At 38.6% G+C, this 14,351-nt stretch overlaps 1 protein-coding gene across 2 annotated transcripts in view; it reads left to right on the forward strand.

The window, feature by feature from the left end:
- KLF12 (KLF transcription factor 12) overlaps window positions 1–14,351 on the forward strand; it is a 442,181-nt gene that overhangs the window by 315,431 nt on the left and 112,399 nt on the right. For both annotated transcript variants that reach the window (XM_081084191.1, XM_081084192.1), the window contains exon 6: window positions 12,027–12,162. In XM_081084191.1, the coding sequence (XP_080940317.1) occupies window positions 12,027–12,162 (136 nt within the window). The remainder of the gene's footprint in view (window positions 1–12,026; window positions 12,163–14,351) is intronic.

Here is a 14,351-nt window from a genome sequence, read left to right on the forward strand (position 1 = left end):
TGATGATCTGCATGACCTGTAATTATATTACCAGCCACAGACTATGAGGAAACTTGCAATAGCTTTTCTAACAGGGTATATTGCAAACATCTTAATTTCCCATCATTATAAGAATAAATAAATAATGGTGGTCCATTTATAAAGTGATATAACATATAACAATTAAAGTAAAATAATATAAAATCTCAAATGTTATGTTAAGTGAAAATAACCACGCCATAGAATATGATATCATTAAATAAAGTTTTTAAAAATCTGAAGTAACTACTGCAAATGTTAAGGTTATTTTAATCTTTTAGAAGAATAAATAGGTGGTCATCATAAGTTTGTATAGAATTTCTTAAGTTAAAATGACTTGAATTTTATAAGCAAGTTTATGAAAGCACATGCTGGCTCATAAGTTAAATGGTTCTTCACATTTTATCTTTTACATGAAGGATTGTTGGGTGTGAGAAACACTGGGAAGAAGCAATTTTCAAGATTTCGAATAATTGAAGGAGAAGCAGGACTAGAAATCCTGATTTATTTAAATGGTATTGTAAGTGTGGTGGGCACATAGGAAGATTGGCATGTGAACCTGCATGGATTGTAACAAGCCACCAGGGCCTCAGCATGGTCTTGGAGACAACCAGTGCTTTGTGCTGAGGTGACTGGCCAGCTTTAGTTAAGGAAATCCAGGTAGATTATGGTCAGGATGCTTATTAGTAGCACATAATAAACTTCGGAAGTTATTCAAACATAAGTATTATTGTTTTTTACCACTAAAAATTCTGTCTTTATTATGATATTCAAAGAAAGCACTGTCAAGCTTTTGTGTCTGTTTAACACTCAAACATACTGACCTCAACCTACCAGACCTTTGCCTGGGAACGCCCAAGACCTCACCCTCCATCATAGCTCTTATGTCTTCTTCAGGAACTTAAGTAACCCAGGTGGGCTTTCATTAAGAAGTGAGTGTAAACCCAGTTTAAAGTTAGGAGTGAAAAATAGACTAGTGTTTACCTTCTTTGCTCCTCCCAATATAGCATCTATATATATAAAAGCCTAAGCAACCGTTAGGCCCGGTCAACCAAACAACCGGTTGCCTGACCAGTCACTATGACACGCACTGACCACCTGAGGGCAGATGCTTAATGCAGGAGCTGCCCCCTGGTGGTCAGTGAGCTCCCACAGCCAACCTCCTGCGGTCCCTTCCCCTGGCTGGCCAACCTCCCGCGGTCTCTACCCTTAGACTCGGGGAGACGGCCCTGATCGCCCCCGATTGCCGGCCAGGCTGATGGACCCCACCTGTGCACGAATTCATGCACTGGGCCTCTAGTATATTAAAGCCGTGTTCTCAAAATACTTGTTTGCCCTGGCCTGTCTTCTAGGCAGAATTACAACTTTGATCTGGTTCAAGAGTCATTTCTGGAGACAGCGCCACCTGCCTATATGAGCTGCTTCCCTCACCATGTCAGAAGCTGAGGAAGCATCTGAATAAAGATCCCCAATCTAGTGATGCCTAAAGCCAAAGGAAGTCATAGCTCCATTTACAGGTGGTAGGGATCTCACTGGCTTTCTCGGACACAAACCAAAACACATACAGTCCTTGTTTCTCATGGATCGACAGAAACTAATGGAATTGTCCTTTCAAATAAAAACATACCACTCTTAGAATTGATATGGAAACACCTATAAATCCAGTTTTATAGAAAAAATTTTTCTTTTAATACATGAACACTCACATCCTTCAACCTAGAGTGAAACAGAAGAAAAAATGTAAGAATACTTGCTTTTTTGGCCCCAAAATATTTACAGGTCATTTTTGAAAAGCTATTCAGCTCAAAACAGGATGATGCTATGCAGTGCACTGGAAAGAGAAGAGTTGGCCACTGTGTTTCCCTCATAAAGACAAATCACATTCCAGAATTTGAACACTGTGGGCCATTTATAGGTATAACATTTTTCTGCTTTTCACAAATGTCCCGGAAGTCCATTATGTAGTGCTTATATTTTGCTAAGTTTCATGTTAGAGTCCCATGAACCCACAAGGTGTCAGTACATGAGGGAGCCTCCCCAACTTAGGACTGATCTCAGGGCTGCTTTGTGCTCTCTGCTTGTGGCCCACACAGTAACTCCTGTAAATTGTTAGGGAGTGGGGAGATGTGTGTGTGTGTGTGTGTGTGTGTGTGTGCGAGTGTGTGTGTGTGTGTGTGTAAATTATCAATCAAATGAGAAATAAAACTTTAATAACATTTTTAAAATGTGATGTGAGGATGTGCCCAAGAAATCTGTAAGTCTCAGTAGAAATGTTATGGGGTGTGAGGACAATGTGCCCATTCCTGAAGCCAAGGGAAGAGAGTTTTAAGAGTTCACAGTGAAGGGAGATAACCAATAATCTTGAAAGCCATGGAGAAATCCAATAGCATGGATAAATAATTCACAAATTTGGGATGGTTTCAGAATATATCTTCAAGAATTCAAAGGCTCTGTTGTATGTCTAAGAAGACAAATTAAGTCTTGACTACATGTTAGGGACATGTAGGTTAGCAGGTTTACTGGTAAGTATAAATGAGGCACAGAGAGCAAAACCATTTGAAGAGGGGTGGAGGGCAACAGCAACCTTGATTGTACTAGTAAATGTGCCCACTTTTTACTAACCTTTTTACATTTAAACCAGCAAAGAACCTGTCTATGATAAATTACTTATGTGCCAACTAACTGCACATAGCATAGCTGATATAGAAACAGAACTGGTAAGTGCATGTAGATTTTCTGCCCTTCCTTAATTGTTTCTTATATCTAAAGCACATAAGATGAGGTCTGTGATTCAGTGGTACTTAAAATTATTATATTAAAACAGTAGAAAAAGAAATCACAACTTGCCGTATATTCACAATGAAATAATAGAATTCAGAGATCATTTGTAAGGAATTATATAGGTCCATGATGGTATTGTCTTAGCTAAATGTTGTCATTGTCATTTTCATCATCATCACTTGGGCTTTTCCTCCCTGCCAGACCAAAAGGAAATTGTGGGGTGGGAGACATTTGGCAGCTATCTATAGGAGCATGCACCACCTTTGCCTTTGCCTCTGGCTCTCTGGAACTTCAGAGGAAGATCTTAGGACTGCACATTTAAGAACATGTAACTCTAGTTTGTCATGACATAAAAAAGGTTAACGTGGGTGAAAAATTATTACAGCCAATCTTAGTCTGTTTCTTGAAACATTCAATTCTCCCCAGTTCAGAAAATGCAGATAGAGCAAAAGGACCAAGTGAAATAAAACGTGAGCAAAAACACCATAAATTAATGCTTAAAATCTTCCTTCTCTGTGCATTACAGATGAAAATTAGTTCAGTGATCTCATTACTCCCCATATGTTCTCACCACAAAATCACTTTATTATTAAGTATTTTAAGTCATCTCTGCCTAAAGTGGATTCAGTTATGAATAAATCAATTGGAGTTGGTTGGCTAGGGTTTTAAGCAGCTGTAATGAATGGACAAAATGGGAAGGTAGCGGGAAATAGTGGTGTACTGAAATCTCAGAGGGCTCCTAGAGTTAGAGACTCTGGAGAGTTATATGAGGTTACCAAGCATAGTGTAAAAGTCCACTTATTAAGTTGAAAATTTTATGAACTTTTTTTAATCACAAAAAGCCTTTTGTGTTCAAAGGCATACTTCCAGTGAACACAAAACAATGGTAAATCTGTATTCATTTTCCTTTTACAAATAAGAGGAATAGTTTTAGTTATGGTCCCGTACGCATATGAAATCCTAGTAGCTGTTGTGATAATCTCAATAAACATTAAGTTTTAAGCTATATTTTTAAATGAATTCCTTCATTACAGTTTCTAAGCAGTAATTCGTATTATAGAAATGATAAGTATGTTGAAATGTTTAAAGTATTTTCCTGGAAGGAGAAAAAAGCCAGCTCATTGTAATTTAGCTAAAAAGGGAATAGAAATTATGAATGTTTTCATTCCCATGTCATCCCATGGCCTATTCAAACTAAAAATATACTTATCTAAGATTTTACAGAGTAATAGAAATTTAATAATTGTGACTTTTCCTCCACCAATGCTAATATTAGACTATAAACCAGAATGTAGTTTTTAAAATATGAATTAGACATTTATATCATTATATTACAGAATCTTTTGCCAACTTGGAACCACTGTGATCATCTTAAGAGATCTGCATTTATTACCATCATTTTCATCAATAAATATTACATTTTTCTGTGTACAGGGAGTATAATTGATATGGTCTCTCTCAAGGAGTAGACAGAATTATAAGGATGATAATAAGTATGTGCTTAAATATAATTCAAATGGAAAGTGCAAGAGTACCATTATGCAAAGTATGAGGTTTGTGTGTGTGTGTTTTTTAAGCGATGGTATTTGTTAGAAAATGAAAGGAAGGTTCTTGAATAAGTTATCATTTTGTAGGGAGAGTGGATTTTTGTTGACCTAATTGCAGGTGGAAGGGAATAGAAGATCCAGCTGGATTAAGGGGCTTTGGGGATAAGATACATGAGTTTTGAATGAAAAGTGAATTGTGGAATGTTTTGGGAGGGCTATTGAACCTTATTTGTTAGATGGTGGGAAAAATTTGAGGTTTTCAAATATGGAATATGTGATTTTACTCATATGTGGGATATAAAACTAAAAGCAATAAATTAACAAGCAAGACAAATGAATAAAAACTCATAGACACAGACAACAGTCTAGTGGTTACCAGAAGGAAAGAGGGATGGTGCTGTAGTAAAGGACAGAGGGTTAAATATATGGTGACATTGGGTAGGTAACACACAATGCAATATACAGATGATGTATCACAGAACTGTATATTTGAAACCTGGTATATACTTTCATTAACCAATGTCATCCCAATAAATTTAATAAAAAAGTTAAAGGTCAAATGGTGTTTTGTGGCAAGCCATATGGTTTCTGGGACAACTACTCAACTCTGCCATTGTAGCATTAAAGCATCCAGAGACAAAATGAATGAGCATGGTTGAATAAAACCTTACTTATAAAAACAGGTGGCAAGACCAACAGGCATTAGTGTGCCCATCCCTGAAACCAAGGGAGGAGAATGTTAAGAAGAGGCCGGAAGTGAAAATGAAAGATGAGCCCTGGCCAGTGTGGCTCAGTGGTTGAGTGTAGACCTATGAACCAGGAGCTCGCTGTTTGATTCCAATCAGGGCACATGCCTGGATTTCAGGCTTAATCTCCAGCAGGAGGTGTGGAGGAGGCAGCCAATCAATGATTCTCTCTCATCAATGATGTTTCTATCTCTCTCTCTCTCCTTCTCCCTTCTCTGAAATAAATAAAAATATATTGTTTTAAAAATGAGAGATAACTGGGGGATAGGGGAGGCTGGGGGACTGTCTAGGGCGGGGGGATAAAATGGACACATATGTAATACCCTTTGTAATACTTTAAGCAATAAAAAAAAAAAATGAGAGATAATCCACAGTCTGTAGAGCAGTCCAATGACATTATAACTGAGAAGTGGACTTTGTACCAGGGAAGTATAGGAACATTATGAGATTATTTTTTAAGGTAACAGGAGCAGACACCATTACTTTCTCAAGTGTGCAGATAGGAATTGGGAAAAAAATGAGTAAATTGCATATTATATCTACACAGTAGCAACAACTACGATTTACATAACTGATTGAATTTTTTTAAGTCTTCATTTGGGGTTATATCAATCACAGTTGCTACATAGTGAGGCATAGAGTCTCATTAGTAGCAGCAAAAGTAAAGAAAGTAAGAAACACAGCCTATGGAAACATCAATAAGGAGAATGGGACCCTGAAGGGCTGGTCGTAATCTCAGAGTTCACCATATTTTGAGTCCGGCTTTATTTACTTATGAATTTTTCTCTCATTTTATATGTTGATATGCTAGAAAAATCAGGCATATATTTGAGCGACTGTTATTCTCAAACCAAATGAGGTCAGAACATCAGTTGTACCAATATATTATGAAGAGTGTGCTTTATCGCCCTTCAGGTAATAAAGTCCTGAGTTATAGTATGTGCAGCCAGCTCAAGGTGCCCAAAGAGAAAGAGGTGGTGCAATTTTTAGAGGATATCACGTCTCTGTTGATTCCCATGCATGTGTCTCCAGCTGGATCTCTGCCCTGCTCCCAGCTCATAGAGCCAGGATGATCCTTATCACAGGACAGAATTCAGATCATGTCATTCTTTTTCTTTTTTTTTTTTTAAATAACATTTTTATTGATTTCAGAGAGGAAGTGAGAGGGAGAAATGGAAACATCAGTGATGAGAGAGAATCATTGATCGGCTGCCTCCTGCATGCCCCACACTCGGGATCGAGCCCACAACTCAGGCTTGTGCTCTGCCTGGGAATCGAACCATGACCTCCTGGTTCATAGGTAAATGCTGAACCACTGAGCCATGCCAGTCGGGCAGATCATGTCATTCTTGTGCTTATTGCTCTCCAATGGCTTTCCTCCCCACCCAGAACACCACCCAAAATCCTTATGTTGTCACCAGGCCCTTAGTACTCTGCACGCCTTCCTGTCTGTGTTCATCTACTTTGCTCTCCTGTTCTCAGCTGCAGGTATAGGCTCCTTGCAGGTCCTCAGACATATAAAACCAGCGTCACCTAGAGAGCCTTTGTACCTGATGTTTACCACTACCACCCCACACCCCCAAATTAACCATATCTGTAAGCCTCCCTCTACTCCTCAGGCCCCTCCTTGCTCAGATGTCGTCCTCTCCGTGAGGCCTCTTCTGACCACCCTCTGAAAGTATCTACCTGCCTCTCAGCAGCCCCTACCCCCTTCCCTGTTACATTCTTCTCCATGGCATTTACAGAGTATGTGTTTTCTTATTTATCTGTTTGTTATCTGTCTCGTGCCAATGTGGAAGCAGGAATGTTAATCTGCCTTCTCCGCTGCTTTCTCCCCAGCACCCCATAGAGTGCTTGGTACCTCATTGCCCAATATATATCTGTTAACCGAATCCATAAATGAATTTGTGGATCATCAGAAGTGGTGGTTTTATATATTATCCAATATATATTCTGTAGTGGTATTTTCAGTTTAAGTACTTTAAAAACAAAACAAAACAAAACACGAAACTGCCTAATTTGAATTAGTCCAGGAAAAGGTGAGGGACTTGGCACTAAATTTACTGTCAGAGTAAAATGGAATGATGGTTGACTGCTAAGTGCCAGGCAGGGTAGTAAAGGCTTTGCTTATATTATCTCATTTACTCACCACAGCAGCAATGGCAGGGGAACCTGCTGGATGAGCTGTGGGAAGTCAGTTGCCCCAGGTCGGACAAGTGACAGGCCCAGAAGTCACACCCAGGTTCTCTGAAGCCAGAGCTCTGCTTTCATCCTAAAGAAACACTGTGACTATCCTTTTAGGAACGATTTCTGCACCAGATGAGTTCAGGAATCGCTCCTAAAAGGATAGTCTTCTACTCTCTGACGCCATGTTGCTGTGACTTCTCCCCTGCACCTTCTGCCCCCATACAGTCCTTTCCCTTCCCTCGCCTCCTTCTCCCACTGCCCTTCTTTCTCGTAGCAGCAGCAGCCCTCCTGGAAGCCAAGGCTTCTCTAACTGGGGCATGCTTCAGCCTTGGCAGGGCGAACAATGAGGGCATCTGTGGGTGGCAGGCAGCCTGTCAGTGACTGAAGGGGGGAGAAAGGCTGACAGCACTCCAGCCGCCGGCTGCCTCACACCCCTTCTGTCCATCTGTGTCCCCTTCTCTCCCCTCCAGCCCTGGTGGTGGAGGTAAATGGGCTTGAATAATTCCTTCTGTGATTCATTCTGGTTAGAAAAGGTTACTTTGTAAATTTCAATGTACGTTCATAGATTGTTTTTTTGTACATATTTAATATGGTGACTGAAGGAAAAACTTCCTTTCCATTAAGAATAGCTGAATAGGCCTATTGAAGTCTAAGGAAGTTGGAAGAGTGTTGAACCTTTTGGCAGTGCCTAGGATGAGGTGGGGGAAGCGAGAATGCACTGAGGTCCCTGTGTCGGTGCCAGTCCACTGTGACCTGGGGGAAAGGAAAGGGAACATGTCTCAGGTGCATTGAAGAGAGGCAAATGTACCGGACTTTGGGTAACCACACACCTGTGAGGATCCACCCAGGTGAGCCTCCTGTCTGCTATGAGTTGTTCTCCTGAGCAGTAATGCCAGCCGATGGCCCCCTCTGGGAGAAGCCCACCTGAGGCACAGCCAAGGATCAAAGAAGATGCTTTAAAACCAAAGTGCCTGTAAATACATTTTGCATATTTTGACTTGAGAAGGAAATGGTGTCAGAGATAATATGTGGCTTTTCTTTTTCTTTTTCATATTAATCTCTCACTTAAATGTATGCCACTTAAGGCCAGGCTTCCTCTTAGGAGGAGGACAGAGAGGAGTGTGATAGGCTGACTCTAACTGTAGTAGCCCCTTGTCCACGTCATTGCCAGGAAATCTCTGAAGGAGCTGGGAGAGTAGCATGGTACATTGATTTTTGTATTGCTATAGTGCTGTGTAACAAAGCACCCCAAACTTTCGTAGATTAAAATAGCAACTATTTTATTCACTCACAGTTTTGTAAGTCAACTATTTGGAATGGGTTTAGCAGGAAATGCTTATGCTGGTCATGCATATGGGTGGCTGCAATGTGGTCGGTCCATCCAGCATGGCTCACATCAGTTGGGGTTGGCTGCCAGCTGAGCATCTTGTCTCTTAGGTTTTCCTGGGCTTCTTCAGATGGCGACCGGGTCCCAAGCCAGCAGGTTCAGCATAAGTCATCTATCATGATTTATTGGGGTGATCTTTACAGGAACAATTTACCATTAAGTATGTTTTTGAAAGTCAGAGTAAATGGGCTCAACTTGAGGTGTTGGAGTTCTGCAGTTACCCCTCCAGGGATTTCGTCAAGGCGAGTGAATCTCACACAGTATTTCACCACTCCTCCAACTCAGAGAACGGACACCTCCACCAGCCATGGGCTGGCATTCTCCCAGCTGCCTGGTCCCTTTTTCTTTAAAAGGAACGGAATCTCAAATGTAAATTCCTTCCAGATGCCTGCAGGTCGTCTATTGCTCTCTTACTTAGGGAGGTGGATATGTCTTTGGTTCTGGTGCTCAGGTTACTTTTGCATTTTCTCTGAATGGGCACCCCAGTGAATGGGTGCTTCCTAAATGAACTGAGAAACTCAGAGACTAATGGAGGTTAAGGAAGGTAGATGTCCCTATCCCATGTTTCATCAAAGGAGAATGGAATTATGCAAGTATGCAGATAAGCTAATCATCTGACCTAATCAGCAATGCAGATTTCAAAGAGCCTTTCTAATTGCTTCCTCATCTTGGCTGAAGGTATGGGTAAAAAGAGCTTCTCAGCATGATGGTAGCAGATGTATTTCATAATATTGATTGAAAATATTGGAAAGAAATCCTCAATTATAATGTTCCTAAAAAGTACATCCAAAAAAGGACATCATATTTAACATATTTTAAACTTTCATTGAGATATAAACATAACATAATTTAGATGATTAACTCTCACACCAGCTCTTTAGAGTCTTTTGTATGGCTAGATTTTAACTTTCAGAGTCAGGTTGCTTATTGGTTAATTGCCCATATCTCCCTTGAGTTGTATTACTTACCTATTATAACTCTAGTTTTCTTGGACAAAATAGGACCACCAGAATATTCCCTTATCTTTAGCTAGCTGTTAAGTTGGTATCTTGGCAAAGGAATCTTTGTGCATCATGTTTCAACAACTTTAAATGTTAAATTGTTGACATTTACAGGCGTACATAACACCACACAATATGTGATTCAGAAGCCTACATAGATCTGTTACTCCTTTTTGGCTGCATTTGGGTAGTTATGAATGATTGGTAACAGAATCATTCTATAACAGATTGCCCAAAAGAAACTATCTGTGAATTCCTGGTTGTAATGCCTGTATGATCCCTGTGACTTGTGCTACATGAATGCTGGTTGTTCATCTTGACCTTACTTTCTTTGAGCTACTCAGTATCTTTCCAGTACCTTCTGTTTACTCTAAGTTATTCTGAGCCCGTTTCTGTTGCCTGCTGACAAGATAAATCTTAAATGATACAGTGCCTCAGTGCCTTTGGAGTGGCTGATGCTTAAGTAGTTCTGTTATCAGATGGTTGCAGAACTGGTCCTTTCTAGAAAGAGTTTATCCAACATCCCTCTTTTAGGAAATCTTCTCTAGAGATCAGACACAAAGTCTTTTTGTCCCACCATGTGTGGGACAAAGAAAACATTCAAAAACTCTAGTGTTACTGCATAATTCCTGGCATTTGCAGAAGTGAATGCTGTATGTACTAGTATATGGGGAATTGGTGAGGGCTAAGTCACATGACAGTGTATTGTTTTATTTGAGGGCCAGAAAATATGGATAGTCCAATTTATGACTTAATATCTTTTCTAGTTTCTATATCCAAACCCTTAAATCTCGAACTCATAGTTTCTTAACCTGGCACTCTTGACATTTTAGACTAGTTAATTCTTTGTCATGGGGGACAGACTGTCATGTGCTTTGTAGGATGTCCAGGAGTATCATTGAAGATGCCAGTAACATCTCCCTCTCCCCAAGTTGTGTCAAATTAGAATGTCTCTAGACATTGCCAAATGTCTCTTGGGGAGAAATTTGCCTTTGTTTGAGGACCACTAGTTTAGGTTATTTGAGTTATTTTCTCTTTAATTTAACCAACAATTACCAAGAACTTTCATTGTTCATACTACATTTGAATATGTGTATACTTACAGGAATAATGTGTGGCAGTAGGTTCTACAGATATACATTCCTTCCTAAGCATGTTTGGTTACAAACATGTTGAAACTTTCTAGGTATAGTTTTTCTATTCATATTTTAAATGTTAGGTAGAATCATAAAAAATTGTTTGTGTGTAAAATATTATGAAATACTAGCATTTTCCTGATGATCTACCTAATGCATGATACACAGTAAGAAAAAATGTTTTGAGGAAAAAAATGAAATTGTACATATACCCAGATGTCATTGTAACCATAACTTTAAGTGGATTTGCTTTTTGTAAGCAGCAGTGGTTTTAGAAATGTTGTTGGGCATTTTGAGGAGTGGCAATCTGCTTGGAACTGGCTGGCTTTGAGGCCACTAGTTCTAACAATGCCATTGGCAGCTAGTGCAGTATTTTTAATTTAGAAGATGTGTGTATTTTGTGCTTGAGGTGAGGGTTGATGGAAATCCTACACCATGGTTATTAAAGCTGTTCATAGAGAGAAGAAGGTGGAAATGCAATCTAATTTTTTTAAAGATGAGTTAAGGTTTGAAATGTTGACTATAATCCTCTTATTTGAAAGGATCTGAAAGTCCTTGTCATCAGGGCTCCAGTCGTGGGGCGTTTCTTGCAAGTTCACATTGGTGGGCGGGGAGAATTGTATCTGGAAATGCCCTTTCGAAAAATGAAATCAGGATGGAGACAAAGAGTACTTTTTAGCACTTATAAACACATAATTAAAAACACTACTACTGCTTCTGTCATTTTTCTATTCAAATTGTAGTAAAAAACTGAAGATAGTCATTCACTGAAGTATGAAAAGTACCTAAAACTTTGAGTCTTGCAAACCTTGTTCTTCTGTCAGCTGATTATGAGAGCTGTGAGCAAGAGCAGTAAGGTGGCCAGGATTCTGGCAGCAGAAGCAAGGAGAAGCCAGAGGGTCCAGCACTAACTTGTGAGCTACCTAATTAGCTTCTGACCACTCAGGAGTAGATAATATCTGGATTTTATAGTTTATATTCCATAGTCATATCCTGAAACTATTGAGAGCTGATGAAGGTTTTGTAAATCAAATGAACCAGGGAAAAGAGTCAGTGAGCGCTCAGTACATAAAATACATCGCTTTCACTAATTCCTGGGATTTCTAGAGAATTCTGTGTGCGTGATATACACAGAAGAGACCTTCCATGCTTGGTGTTGGTCCAGGACAAGGTTAACTTTCTGCATGCTGATTTTAATTCATATATATGCCTTTTTTCCCCAGCACAAATGGACCCCCGAGGCCTATCTCCCAGACAAAGTAAAAGTGACAGTGATGATGATGACCTGCCAAATGTGACCTTAGATAGCGTTAATGAAACTGGATCTACGGCCCTTTCCATAGCCAGAGCAGTTCAAGAGTAAGTATCACATTCTCAGGATGAAATAAGAATTGCCAAGGTGTTCAATGGATAATGGAAATAGCGGCATCTCCTGTTCCCCAGACATGTCATTCTAGCCCTGACCTGGCACACGTGTCGGCATCTTTCCATTCAGCCTGATGTTCTTTGGAAGGAGATTACATAGTTGAAAAAAAATGTGTTTTGATTAGAAATAAGACGTCTGTGAATCTTGTCTGATACCACTTGCCCCTTCTCCTTAATTCTGAAAAAGTTGTTCATTCTGAATGTCATTATCCAATTATCATCATCATTATTATTATTCATATAAAATAGTCAAGAGAACTAAAAATAGCAAGTATTGTTATTTTGTTTTGATAGGAAAGTATGGAATAGCTTTTTTGAAATTTCAAATTTGGAAAGTATTATGTTACCAAATTTGGAAAGTATTATGAAAAATCAAAACCACATGTAATTTTTAAAATGATCTTTTCTTTTTTCTTTTGTTCAGTCCATAGGGTTAGATTTCAGCCCTTGCTTACTGAAAACAGCTCTTTTTCTGTCTCTTTCAATTCTGTATTTAGATTTGAACCTATGGCTAGTCCACTTACATTTTTTCTCTAGAATAATTTTTAATAACATAATCTTGAAGAAGATGAGGATTTAAATAGCGACTGTTATTGCTGACATGCGTTAATTAACAGTTTACTCAAAATGATTTGTTATTTACCATATATTAATTCCTTTCCCCTAAATATTAACTACTAAGTACCTACTCAGTTTCACATATTAAGCCTTAACATTTAAAAAAATTAGTATAGCATTTTAGAATTTAAAACATGTATGTATGTACGTGTGCATCAAATGAGTAACATATCTCTATGTACTATGTATTATTATTTACATTATGTATGTTTGTGTATACACACAAATATATATATAGTGTATTAGAGAAAACCAGGATATAGAGGATCTAAATTGAAATTTAGAGTGACGTATAGATTCAAACTCACATTCAAGCTCTTAATGACTGTGTGAGTTTTGGCATATTATTTAACCACATGGAGATGTTTCTTCATCTGTAATGAGAAAATCAGACCACTTAGCTTATGGGACTGTGTGAGGGTGTGATATAGTCCTAAAGCATACAAGCAAATCACAGAGTTTGAGCACATAGAAGGCTTTGATTATTGATAGAAGTAGTGGTCGCAGTAATAGTAATAGTGTGTAGTATAAGTAATATATGACAACCAAGAACTACAAGTGTCACAAGTGCCATAATTCTAATTGTATAAATGAAAACACTGAGGATCAGAGAAGTTAATTGACTTGTCCAAAGTCACATAATAGATGGTAACAAGACAAAGTCTTGGCTTCTGACTCCAAAAATCGATTTTTTCCTAAAAGTTTGTAATGTCTGTTTCCATAATATCCTTCCACTGGAACAATTTATAAAAACATTTTTTTTCAAATTTGCTCAAATAACTGGGTGTAGTAACCTAGTTTCTCCAAAGCAGATGTCAACTTGGACCAGGATGGCATTGAATCAAAGGGGTTACTGAAATTTTATTGAAAGTGATGGCATGCCAAGTTACCTCAGCGCTAGTTCAGTGTTCAGCACAGCAATCATGGGTTTGTGTGAATTAAATCCTAACGCCAAAGATTCCATGTTCTCATCTGTAAAATTAGACCAAATGATGACAAGTTTCAATTCTGAGAAGCAGAATATATTTCATAGACAATTTAATCATATTTTTTCTCTGCACCATATATGGAATATCCCCAAAATAAGTATACACACTGTAACAGCTGATAGCTCAATTTTGAAAATGAAATGTTGGGCACATGGTGCAATATATAGTCCCTGTAACATAGAATCCCACACCTGAAACCTATATGTTCGTATTGACCAGTGTTGCCCCCATAAATTTAATTTAAAAAATAAAATGTATTTTAATAAACACTGTCTTTATAATTATTTAAAGTGTGTATATACATTTTGGACACTATATATAATCACTATATGTATATATACACTGAGTGGCCAGATTATTATGACCACCTGATGTTTGTAGGCAAATTAGCTATAATTTTGTGCTGATGTTGTTAGAGGGCCAGACCATTGTAAATAGGGAAGCAGGTTGTTTACCACGACAGTAGAAGCGATTTTTTTCTGAATATATGGGTAAACAACGCGATTTCACAGCCTT

Source organism: Myotis nattereri (assembly GCF_964212035.1).
Source record: "Myotis nattereri genome assembly, chromosome: 2".
Classification (NCBI taxonomy): domain Eukaryota; kingdom Metazoa; phylum Chordata; class Mammalia; order Chiroptera; family Vespertilionidae; genus Myotis; species Myotis nattereri.